Source organism: Gymnoscopelus microlampas (assembly GCF_963454915.1).
Source record: "Gymnoscopelus microlampas genome assembly, chromosome: 7".
NCBI lineage: Eukaryota > Metazoa > Chordata > Actinopteri > Myctophiformes > Myctophidae > Gymnoscopelus > Gymnoscopelus microlampas.
In genome coordinates this window covers 23,453,504-23,464,268 of record NC_139944.1, presented here as the reverse complement: position 1 = coordinate 23,464,268, position 10,765 = coordinate 23,453,504, and the positions used below count along the sequence as shown (strand labels likewise).

The 10,765-nt window shown below is 38.6% G+C and overlaps 1 protein-coding gene across 1 annotated transcript in view; it reads right to left on the bottom strand.

Annotated features, from left to right (window-relative positions):
• Nucleotides 1–1,384: 1,384 nt before the first annotated feature.
• slc6a1b (solute carrier family 6 member 1b) overlaps nucleotides 1,385–10,765 on the bottom strand; it is a gene marked incomplete at both ends in the record, with an annotated part of 13,895 nt that continues 4,514 nt past the window's right edge. Inside the window, 8 exons of the mRNA XM_084062632.1 lie at nucleotides 1,385–1,492; nucleotides 3,018–3,185; nucleotides 3,536–3,636; nucleotides 3,953–4,055; nucleotides 6,716–6,847; nucleotides 7,953–8,065; nucleotides 9,023–9,147; nucleotides 9,871–9,974. Of these exons, the coding sequence (XP_083918758.1) occupies nucleotides 1,385–1,492; nucleotides 3,018–3,185; nucleotides 3,536–3,636; nucleotides 3,953–4,055; nucleotides 6,716–6,847; nucleotides 7,953–8,065; nucleotides 9,023–9,147; nucleotides 9,871–9,974 (954 nt within the window). The remainder of the gene's footprint in view (nucleotides 1,493–3,017; nucleotides 3,186–3,535; nucleotides 3,637–3,952; nucleotides 4,056–6,715; nucleotides 6,848–7,952; nucleotides 8,066–9,022; nucleotides 9,148–9,870; nucleotides 9,975–10,765) is intronic.

Here is a 10,765-nt window from a genome sequence, read left to right as displayed (position 1 = left end):
AAATACCGTATATATATATGTATTGTAAGTAAACTGTATCATAGAGTATAGTGATATCTGTCCTCCAAAATGCCTCCATCCTGCTTCCTCCATTAACACGGCACCAGCCTTTGTAGTACAGTACATTATTTCTCAAACGTTGAAAAATAGAACTTAAAATGCATGTTTTAACATAGAACTCATGGATTTTAGTCAACTGGTTACCAGTTCAGGAGATAGGGCACATAAGTGACAAATGACTTTTTCCAAACAATTTCTCTTGGACCAGTAGTGGGACTACATCTGTGTATATACTGTATGTATATAAGTAGTGGTTCAAAACGGTGCTGCTATTTCATACTTTTCTCCTTTTTATGTGAGATACATGGAGATGTTTGATTTGTTCTAGTCAGTGGGCCATGTGTCTTCACCAACCTCTTTATGATTTTGGTCTTTGTCAGACTTACGTAGAAAACGTCCTAAAAATTATTCTAAAAAAAAGTCAGACAACATACAAAGTTATTGTTCTTTAGAAAACAAAGAAACAATTTTAACAGTCTCTTGCTATATATACTATATAGGTTATTTTTGCTTTCGCCACAGGTATTCAATCATGCCAAAAAAAAGGGTTGAATAGTTTGTAGTCTGTACTGGCCTTGTGCTTTTCAAAGGTAGTCCCAGAATTGGGTGGTAAACATTACTGGCTAACTGCAGGGTCTTGGGAGGGAGTGATGGTCTGGTTAAATAATAATTTACACATACAAGGAGATTTGGCCTTGCCCGTTGCACATTCCCATATGGTCTTTGCCTCAAATTGGTCAATAAATTCCTACTTTGCAATTCTCATATTGCATTTATTCACCCACGACATTGCATTCAATTTAATGTATTTCTTTCATATACAAGCAAACTCATTTTAATCTATATTTATCTTTGTACAATAATAGTATCTTAATAGATTAATTCCTTGTAAATAACTTTAAATTAGCACAATTTTGTTGAATCACATTGGGCCTCCGAATTTTAAATTATAAATTCAAAATACAGTAATTTCCTAGGTCACATTTCCTTTGCTAGAAAGACTATAACCACTTTTCTTTTTTTTTTCTTTTTTCCTTTTTGCATAATGAAATACAAACTATCACTGCAACGGTATGTTGAGTAGTTTGTCTTTCTTCATCCTCATAATGTTTTTTTTAACTCTTTATTTTACAAATAAACAAACAGAAAACTGAAAATAACGGTGTAATCAGGTTGGTCTCGCGTGTCCTCAGGAGGTAGGTGAATAAAAGCAGACGTGCTAGTCTGGTGGTCGTTCCCAACCTTGATTATGTTTGTTTTTTTCCTGCGTGCGGTGCACTGACTTGGCCCATCACATGGACGGAGAGACAGGACAGATGTCCATCTAGATGTAGGCCTCTTCAGTGGCCGGGTTCTGGTTCTCGGTCTGTGGTTCTGTTTCTGTTACCTGGCCCTTCACCAGCACCACAGGCTTGACCATCATCCTCAGACGCTGAAGAAGTGGGACAATGAAACAACCATTATATAACAACTGAATAGATACTCTGGTAGGGGTGGCATGCATTAAAACATGACAAACTGATACCCTTAATTTGAAAGTTTAGAATCTTCTAAAAATAACAGACAACATCGCTTTCTTAAGCGTAGTTCGGACAAAAGAGTTGAGATGAGAATGAGAATTTAATGCATTTTCGGATTGTTTATTCTACATGGTCCCAGTGGGTAAAGACCTTTAAGTCTGATTTATAGTACTTTGTACTAGTTCAAACAATGAATACAATTCCCCACATTGAGAACCAGTAGTTTGTCACACCAGTGCATTAACATAATGTGGAATGACACAGATGTGTTGGATTTGGAAGTGTTTCACATTACTGCTTAATTTATCTTTAATAAAAACATTTACATTTTTTAAATCCAATGTCATCCAGCAGGATGTCAACCACTGTGCCAAACTAAATCAAGAACCCATTGTGGAGGAGCCATGGTCATTGAATCTTCCAAGTAATTTGAAATACAGATCTGTTTGGACCCAGAGAGAGTCTGGCATGGAGTATGCATCCATGTTAAGTGTTTGTGAGAGCGAGCGTCCGCCCGCACTGGAAGAACCAATCAGCCGGCTGATTGCTACTATTAGACAATCAACCATCAGCTGTTACTGAAGGGCTTGACACCTGCACATCGCCTCTGACAGCCTCTGTGGCTTTGCCAGTAATTATGGACCATTTATTCTCCGCTGAGGAGCTTTAGATGTGTTAGATATGCAGCTATATGGGTCACAAAGGGCCATAGATGTACGCGTATTATTGAATTCCATTGGAAAATCACTACAGATCGAAGAGCCCTCAATATGAAAGGCATCCCGGAAAAGCCATTATCTGCTATTGATTGAGAGCGACAGATCAATAATAATCTAAATGCGCTATTATGCCAAAGCATAAAAAATGTATGTAATTTATTGAGCGCTTTGTGTCTGATATACCCACATGGCAACTAAATTTATGTAACATAAATTAGAACATCATTTAAGAAATCCACAAATCATGTCTAGTCAGCAGAACCAATTGCTGCTTTCTTTATCCTACATGCTAATAACTGCTTTTCGTAAAGGCATTTATACATATTCACAGCACAGTGATTGTTTCTGGACATGGGGGGAAAAAAGGCAATTGGGTCAATCTGTGAAATTGTTGTTGCTGCTAAATTGTATCACAGGTACTGACACACACCCTCAATAGCTGAGTAAATAATTCACATTTAAGCTTGGAACACAACTACAACCAAAATGTGTTTATAGGGTGGTACTTCCGTAAGCTTTCTTTTTTGAGTAATCACAAGGTTTTTATGCCCTGGGAATGTAAACATGTGCTTTCTGTACTTTCTCTGAGACCCTTTCAGCAGCAGTTTTTGTTCAGCTTAATGTCTTGGTGGTTTTTTAACAAACGTGGCAAATCAAGTGCAATTTCAAATATCCACCACCGCCACGTATCAAGAACTAGAGGGGACATTGTTCGTACCTCTTTGTATGTGCCTTTGAGTGTGAGGAACATGTAACCCATGTAGCCAGGGATGAGGAGCATGGAGGAGAGGGCCATGCACCAGCCCACCCCCTGGCCCCAGGCTGGGAACACATAGTCCCCCATGGTGAGGGGAACCATCTGAATCGCACTGAACAGGAACACTCCCTGTAGGAGACGAGACAAAACAACAACACGTCTCCACATATTCAACTGTCACACAGTCATATTCTACAGCTGGTCACAGATCTGCAGAGTAGACAACATGCTGGGACAGATTTGTTGATGCACACGCTGTTGTCAAGGCCTAAGGGTTTTGTGATACTGTTGGATTTTGGGACACATTGGACTGAACACTAGCACAATCATGCAGACAACCTGTCTGCATGAGTCCAAATGCCAGGACCGTGGCAGCATGTGGACCAGTTGTCCTATCAACCATTGTTCTAAATGGTCTTTTAATCAAAGTTTGTTGGTTTATGGAATATTCTTTTTAAAAGGTTGGCTACTGTACTTACAGCCACGATGAGCGGAGTGAAGACGACCCAACAGGCCTTCCACCACATGCAGGGCCTGTAGCCAATCATCTCTTCAATGTTGTCGTAGAACTTATTCGCACCTGGAGCCAAGTACAAGCACAAAGACACAGATATACATTTGATGTGATGTGCGATGTGATCGACATTCATAATAAAAAAAAACATTAAAGAGCCTCAAACAAGTTTCTAATCTGATATCTGGGAAGTCTTTACATGAGAACTCCTGTGATTGAACACCAACAGTAGAAAGTGTTGGCAGATCTTGAAGAACCAGCTCATGTATAGGCGTGGATGAATTCTAAAGCCTGATATTTTACTTAGCTGCACGCCGGTGTCACACACCAAAAATGCTTATCTACAAATCAGACATATAACTGTTACTTGAGTGTGACTTACCATAGAACCAGGAGATGGAGATGCACTCAAAGAAGACCAGGAAAAGCAGGCACATTCCACTAGCTGAGTAGTAGTCGAACAGCTTGAACACATACAGTCCACCCTGAAGAAGAGGGGGGAGGAGAGGAGATGCAATTCATTGTGAGCTTGTAGATAGGCTATTTTTGCTATTTTTGAATTTGAAAAAGAAATGGAATAATCTTGAAATATTTGTACACATTTGACCAAAATAGGGAAGTCAGGGTCAATATGGTTAAAGTTTTTAATTAAATTGTTAAATTGTGATATTATAAAACATGGGAGGGATATAACATATCCCCAACCAGCAAAAAAAAAAACTTGAATGATCAGAGGGTTGGCTAAGCAGAAACGTGCCTTTTCCCTCAGCAGCAAATCTAACCCCGGGAAGAAGAGAGTGGAGAGAAAAATCTATAGCGCACGAAGACGTACAGTTCAAAACTGGTGGTGTGGAATAACATGGTCAGCGTACCACCAGTGACTGGTGAGGGTTGTTGACCTCTCATTGGCGAGGATAGGACCGGTGGCTGAAGAGTCCTTGTGCAAACATTGTGTTATAGGATAGATGGTCAGCACACACATCAAGCATCTGACAGAAAGAGGACTACTTGTCCTAAATCTCTCTGGCCTAGCAGGTCATTATGGGCACCAGCTCAAATGGACCTGCTAAGTGGTGCCAGACCAGCACTCCTATTCTATGAAGCTTGATGGCTGCCCGGAGCGGTGATTAGCGCAATTGCTTCATTCCTACGGCGTTATGATCTCAATCCAGAGTGTCAGACAAAGAGGGATAATACAGGGCCTTTGAGAAGCACGGGCAACCATGGCGGCCTCGCAGTGGTCTTCATTCTTAGGACTCTGCTGGGCGGACAAAGAAGGGCCTTGACCCATTTCTTATTGACTTGCTCATGTTTCATTTAGAGTCACCACTTTCAACCTGGCGTCCTTATCTTGGACATTTCAAACATTTCAAAATAAAAATGAAAACAATTTCAATATAAACGCATGCACACGTGTGTGTGCACACACACACACACACACACACACACACACACACACACACACACACACACACACACACACACACACACACACACACACACACACACACACACACACACACACACACACACACACACACACAAACGTATGGCTTATGTTAGAAGATTTCTGTCTGTTTGAATAGGTTAAATTAGTGAGGAATGTAGCTAGGAATAAGGAATTTTATCATTGAAATATGTGGATGAATTAGTTCCTAATACACAACAGGTCAATGAGGATGAACATACAATGATTTATTGAACTCATTAAGTACAGCAGTCCAATTTTCAAGATCAGGTTACGCTGACAATGCCCCTGAGAATGTAAGAACGACGAGGGACTTCGCTCTGATCCTCTGAAATCTTTCATGTAAAATAATTGCTTGACTGGGAGGCCTAGCTTAGACCATCAAAGTTTTGTGTGTATCCACCCTTGAGCAAATTGGCCCCACAAATGTAAGAACTAAGTCAATATGCTGTGAGCTGAAGTAGAAATTGGAAGCTTTAATGCCTGATTTATACTTAGTTATGCCAGTGTCTTGCACACACATGACATTGTTTTTCTACAAGTTCACAATGCACATCAGCATGACACGTTATGAGCTTGTAGATTGCCTATCTTTGGTGCCTGATTTATAGGGCTAAGTAGGCCTATAAATCAGGCTTAAATGTGTAATTTTACAGTAGGTAGGTATGCAGTGTTTGTTTTTGTACATATAATGTTTATTTTTGTATATAATATAGTGTTTGTATTGTTGATGATCTGTATTATTGTGTTAATTTGTTATGTTGATGAATTGAATACATAGGACCACAATGACAACAAGCCCCCGGGACATTTTTGTGTTATCCTTTTAGCTCTCATGTCTTACTGTACCACGTGCTGTTTACATTTCTGACTATTAAAGTAATCAATCAATCAATCAATCAATCAATCAATCAATCAATCAATCAATCAATCAATCAATCAATCAATCCCATGCTGATGTACTGTATCACAAGACAGCAGAATGAATCCTGACACATTTGCAGAAAATCAAATAAAATGGTGTAACTTACATACAGTATTGGAGAAGTCATAATAAAACCTCACTCGGGTAAGGATTGTCTGAGTCATTTATACAAGAAAGTGTACTCTTACAGAGAATATGACTCCTGACCTTTAATTTGTCTAAATGTCTAAATGTCTAAAAGTCATATGCCAGCTGTGAGTATAGCCTCATTTGGCATAATGATGTTATGTATTATGTCCACACTGTATTTGGAAGAACTCAGATGACTAGTTCTTGTGCTACGCAATCTATCAAAGAAGCAATTTCCCCTAAAAAGCTATTCACTATATTGTAAATAATCATTTCTGAGCATTTACAGTATGTAAGGGTTACACATGTAGATTTTACTTAAACCCTACATATGTCAGTCTCCTTCATACACAAAATCACTTGCGAAATTGTACATCTGCAGTTTTTGCCCCAGAATAGGGACGCTAGGGTTCTTGTGGTTAAGAGTCATATGTTTAAGTGCAGAATACTGTACTTGCAATCTTGCAAATCCACAATGTATGAATAGTGATCTGGTCAGTCTGTCAGGAGATGTTTATCTTGGTGGTGTTGGACTGCTCAGTCAGACAGGAATTTCAGTGTGATGTTTGATAAAATAAAATAAAAACAAATAAGAAAAATAAAACATGTTGCATTTAATTTACCTGTGTAATGTTGGACAGGCCAATGATGTAGGACACCACGCAAACAGCTGCGATGAAGAGCTCTCGCCTTTTTCTCAGATGCCGAGGGAACTCGTCAACCAGCGCGGTGATGAAGCCTTCCACAGTACAGAACTACAACGGTAGTTGAATTATGTTACTACACACGCCGAGAACAAGCTCCAACCTCTCCACTACACCGAGCTGCTGACACTATGTCATAATGACGCTGTCAGGCAGAAATCTTGTATCTCCATATTTCATCTTTTTCCCCCCATTCATTTCTTAATTTAAACATTTGTCGCACAAAAGCAGCAAAAATATCCAATCTATAAGCTTACAATACGACAGGTTGTGAGATTGGGGATCTGCTATTTTTGGTGTTTTTGAAACATCTTGAAGATTTGTAGAAGAGTTTTGAAAATATTCACATAATGGCATGTCCAAAATAGGGACGCCAGGGTAAAAGTGGTTAGGTCGGTTTGTGAGTGTTTATAAATATTTAACCAATGAAAACTGTTAACAAAAGCTTGTGACTAAATAGTATGGATCAATTGGAATGCAGTTATTTTTTTCTCCGTGTTACAGTAAGTAAACAACAGTACGTTTTGAATGTAGATCTGCTATTTTCACAATATTTGAAATACGGCTTAATTCATAATGTATGTTTTCCCTTCCAGCTAATCAAACTAATCAATGTAATCTATTATGAAATAATAATGATTTTAATGCAATTCTGATTTTAGAAACTTTCGTCCTTTTTGAAATACAATAGCAAATCTACAACCTCATAACCCTTCAAGATGTGAAGTTACAGTGTTGCTATTTATGCACAACACCCTTGCATGACACTACTCGATACTAATCAATTTAGTCAATAATATATATAGATTCCTTGGAGATCCTTTATATATATATATATATATATATATATATATATATATATATATATATCTACACACACACACACACACACACACACACACACACACACACACACACACACACACACACACACACACACACACACTATTATATTTTTCTGTGCTTCTCGATTGTATGATTAATCAAAACAGCACTCATTAGAATAATAATAATCATCGATAGCTGCTGCCCTACCATCATGATCTGACATAACGCCAACAGAGTGCCACAATTCAAATTGAAACAAACGATCATACACTAGGCTAACACTACACCTCCATCTGAGGGCAATTATGATTTAATGTGTGTACAGTACCTGGCTGTCAATCCCCAACATCAGCAGCATGGAGAAGAAGAGGATAGCCCACAGAGGAGAGATGGGGAGCTGAGTCACAGCCTCGGGATAGGCCAAAAACGCCAGGCCAGGTCCTATGGGGAAGATCGACCAGTACAACAAACATCATGATCTGTCCTTTATTGGATACATTGTATAACAACCGTTATTATATTCTCCTATTATTCTTGCAGAACGTCTTGCCACATTTTTCTGCTTGTACCTGCATGAGTGAGAGTGACAAATAAAGCCCTCTCGAATCCCTCTTGAATCTTGTGACATGTTATTCTCAAAAGACTCAATGGACTATACTGTAAATATAATAGACACACATATTTTACCCTTAACATTAGAGGTGGAGAATGCCTCTCACTGTGTGTTGTGGCTGTTTATGTTTGAGATAGGTAGCTCTGAATTTCATGACATGTTGAATTATGTGGCTCCAATGAATCAATACAAATACTGTGTCTAGAGTAAAGGTAAATGACACACTATCTAGAAGATTTTCATTTTATAAAGGGACATGATAAAGGCCAGCTCTCAGCAATTAAAGTATGCAATTTGCATAAGGAAAAGTCATTAGTAAGAACAACACTATGCAGATGATGTGAACATTTATTTAACTTTCCCAGATCAATCCTTGCCAAAATGAATGGAAACAAATTATCAGAGAATACAGTAAGAACTTATAAACCAATTGAAATGAAGTATGAAGCATTAACACTTAGAAAACAGATATCACCAGAACTCAAATATATATAAATTAAAATATCTAACATACCTGTAGAAAACACAGAAACATACCATCTCTGCCCACTGGTATCTTTATAAAAAAGTGTCCGACCTTCAAAAGGCCAGTGGTTACAGAAAATGGCTTCTATATATTTTTTCCTCTTCTTCCATTATAGACATAATAGGAGGCTGCCAATCTAACACCTTTCCTTCTCTGACTGGATTGACACCAGCACATCAAGAGGCTATTTTTGTGTCACGAGCATCTCCCTTGCGAGTGCTTATTGTCCCCATTGAGATTCAACATTGATTGCAATTACCTGAGGCTGCCACATCAGCGATTGGTCTCTTTGTCACATTGGCCATGAAGCCCACGATTGAGAAGATGACAAGGCCGGCAAACATGCTTGTGAAGGAGTTGATGCAGCAGACAATGACGGAGTCTCTGCAGGGGGGAGACAATGTGCAAGACGACCATTGTTATGCCTGTATCAATTCCTTATCAACCCGTCCCACATTTTTGGAGCTGAGTGAGACGAAAGGGGTGGGGAGGAAAGAAGCTATTTTGCATCCCATATCAGTACTGCAGCCTAATACATCTACATTGACAGATTCATTTAAATCCGGACTGAACCGTGGCAGATTGAAAATGGTTGGTGACGCAAACACAGCTATAGCCAGGGAAGTAACGAGGCAACTGATAAGTGCTGAGCACCGCTATGACACAAACAAAGACAGCTAAATGTGTCTGTTGTTGTCAGCCCACGTAATTCCATAACAGAACGTCTTAATGACCTGGAAAACCAACAGCACTTTGTGGAAATAACACCTTTGATGTGAAATGTCTGAAAGCTTCACATATTATTATCACTAAATCTTAGCCATTCTACAATATGTCGCAATGCTATGCATTGTGAGCTTGTAGATTGGCTATGTTTGCCATTTGACATACTGTACAATGGAGTATGTGGGTGGTGGTAAGTCTTTCTATGTGCCTTGATATTAAACCTCAGTCACCTTTGATAATCAATATTAATTATAAACTAATTCACCCAAAAAATGACTTATTTTCTATCAATGTGGGTGTGTAATTGATAGAAAATACAACAATTTTTTACTCCTTTAAGGCCTAATAAATAATAGGAAATGTTCTTGAAATTTAGCCTACCTGTAGACATTGTTATTGAAGGGGTTATAACTGCCCAAAGCAATCAAAGAGCCCAGTCCCAGGCCATAAGAAAAGAAGATTTGAGTGGCAGCATCGAGCCATACCTGAAAAAACAACAACCCCAAATCAGAGGTTAACGTCAGGAAGAGGAGACAGTATGACAACAGATGGATCAATCAAGTCCATACTTGATTATGGGGTCAAGAGTGGAAAAACAGCTTTGAGCATCAATCATTTGACTGCTTTCTCTATAGACACTTATCTATAATAACAGATTTTTCTCTAGACAAAACATAGTAGCTAATAGCCTATAATTGGCTATTGATTAGTATAAAAACATATAGCTTAATAAGTACTGATTTTGTTCACACGAAGTAAACACTGAACCATAATAATTGTGGTTGATTAAATGACACAAAGCATTGTTGTTGTTTTTCAATTATATGGTTAAGTCATTGTGCATGCTTTACATGGCTGACAAATAGCATTTTAAAAACCGAGAAGCATGATTGTGCAGTAAGATGTGTCGCTAGCCTACCGACTGAGGAAATAAACCAACCAACCAAATGCTTCCTGGGGAAAAGTATGTCCTTAACCCAACCCTAACCAAAGTGTCATACAGTATTGGTTTCCAGAAATGTATGAGTTTGCTTTAACATAATAACTAATAAGCTATAGATTTAGATTTTGTTCTGCAGTTCCACCTGAAGAAGGAAATATTTTGCTATCTAAGATAGGACAATAATGTATCATCAACTGGGACTTTGGAAAAAGCATCAAAGTCGGGTCTGGGGACCACCAGAGGTTCAAGTTGAGTAATTGACCCTTACAGGTCTGTAAGGGTCAAATACAGGAGTGTATACAAATGGAGCAAGGAGACCCTTACTTGGTTCCA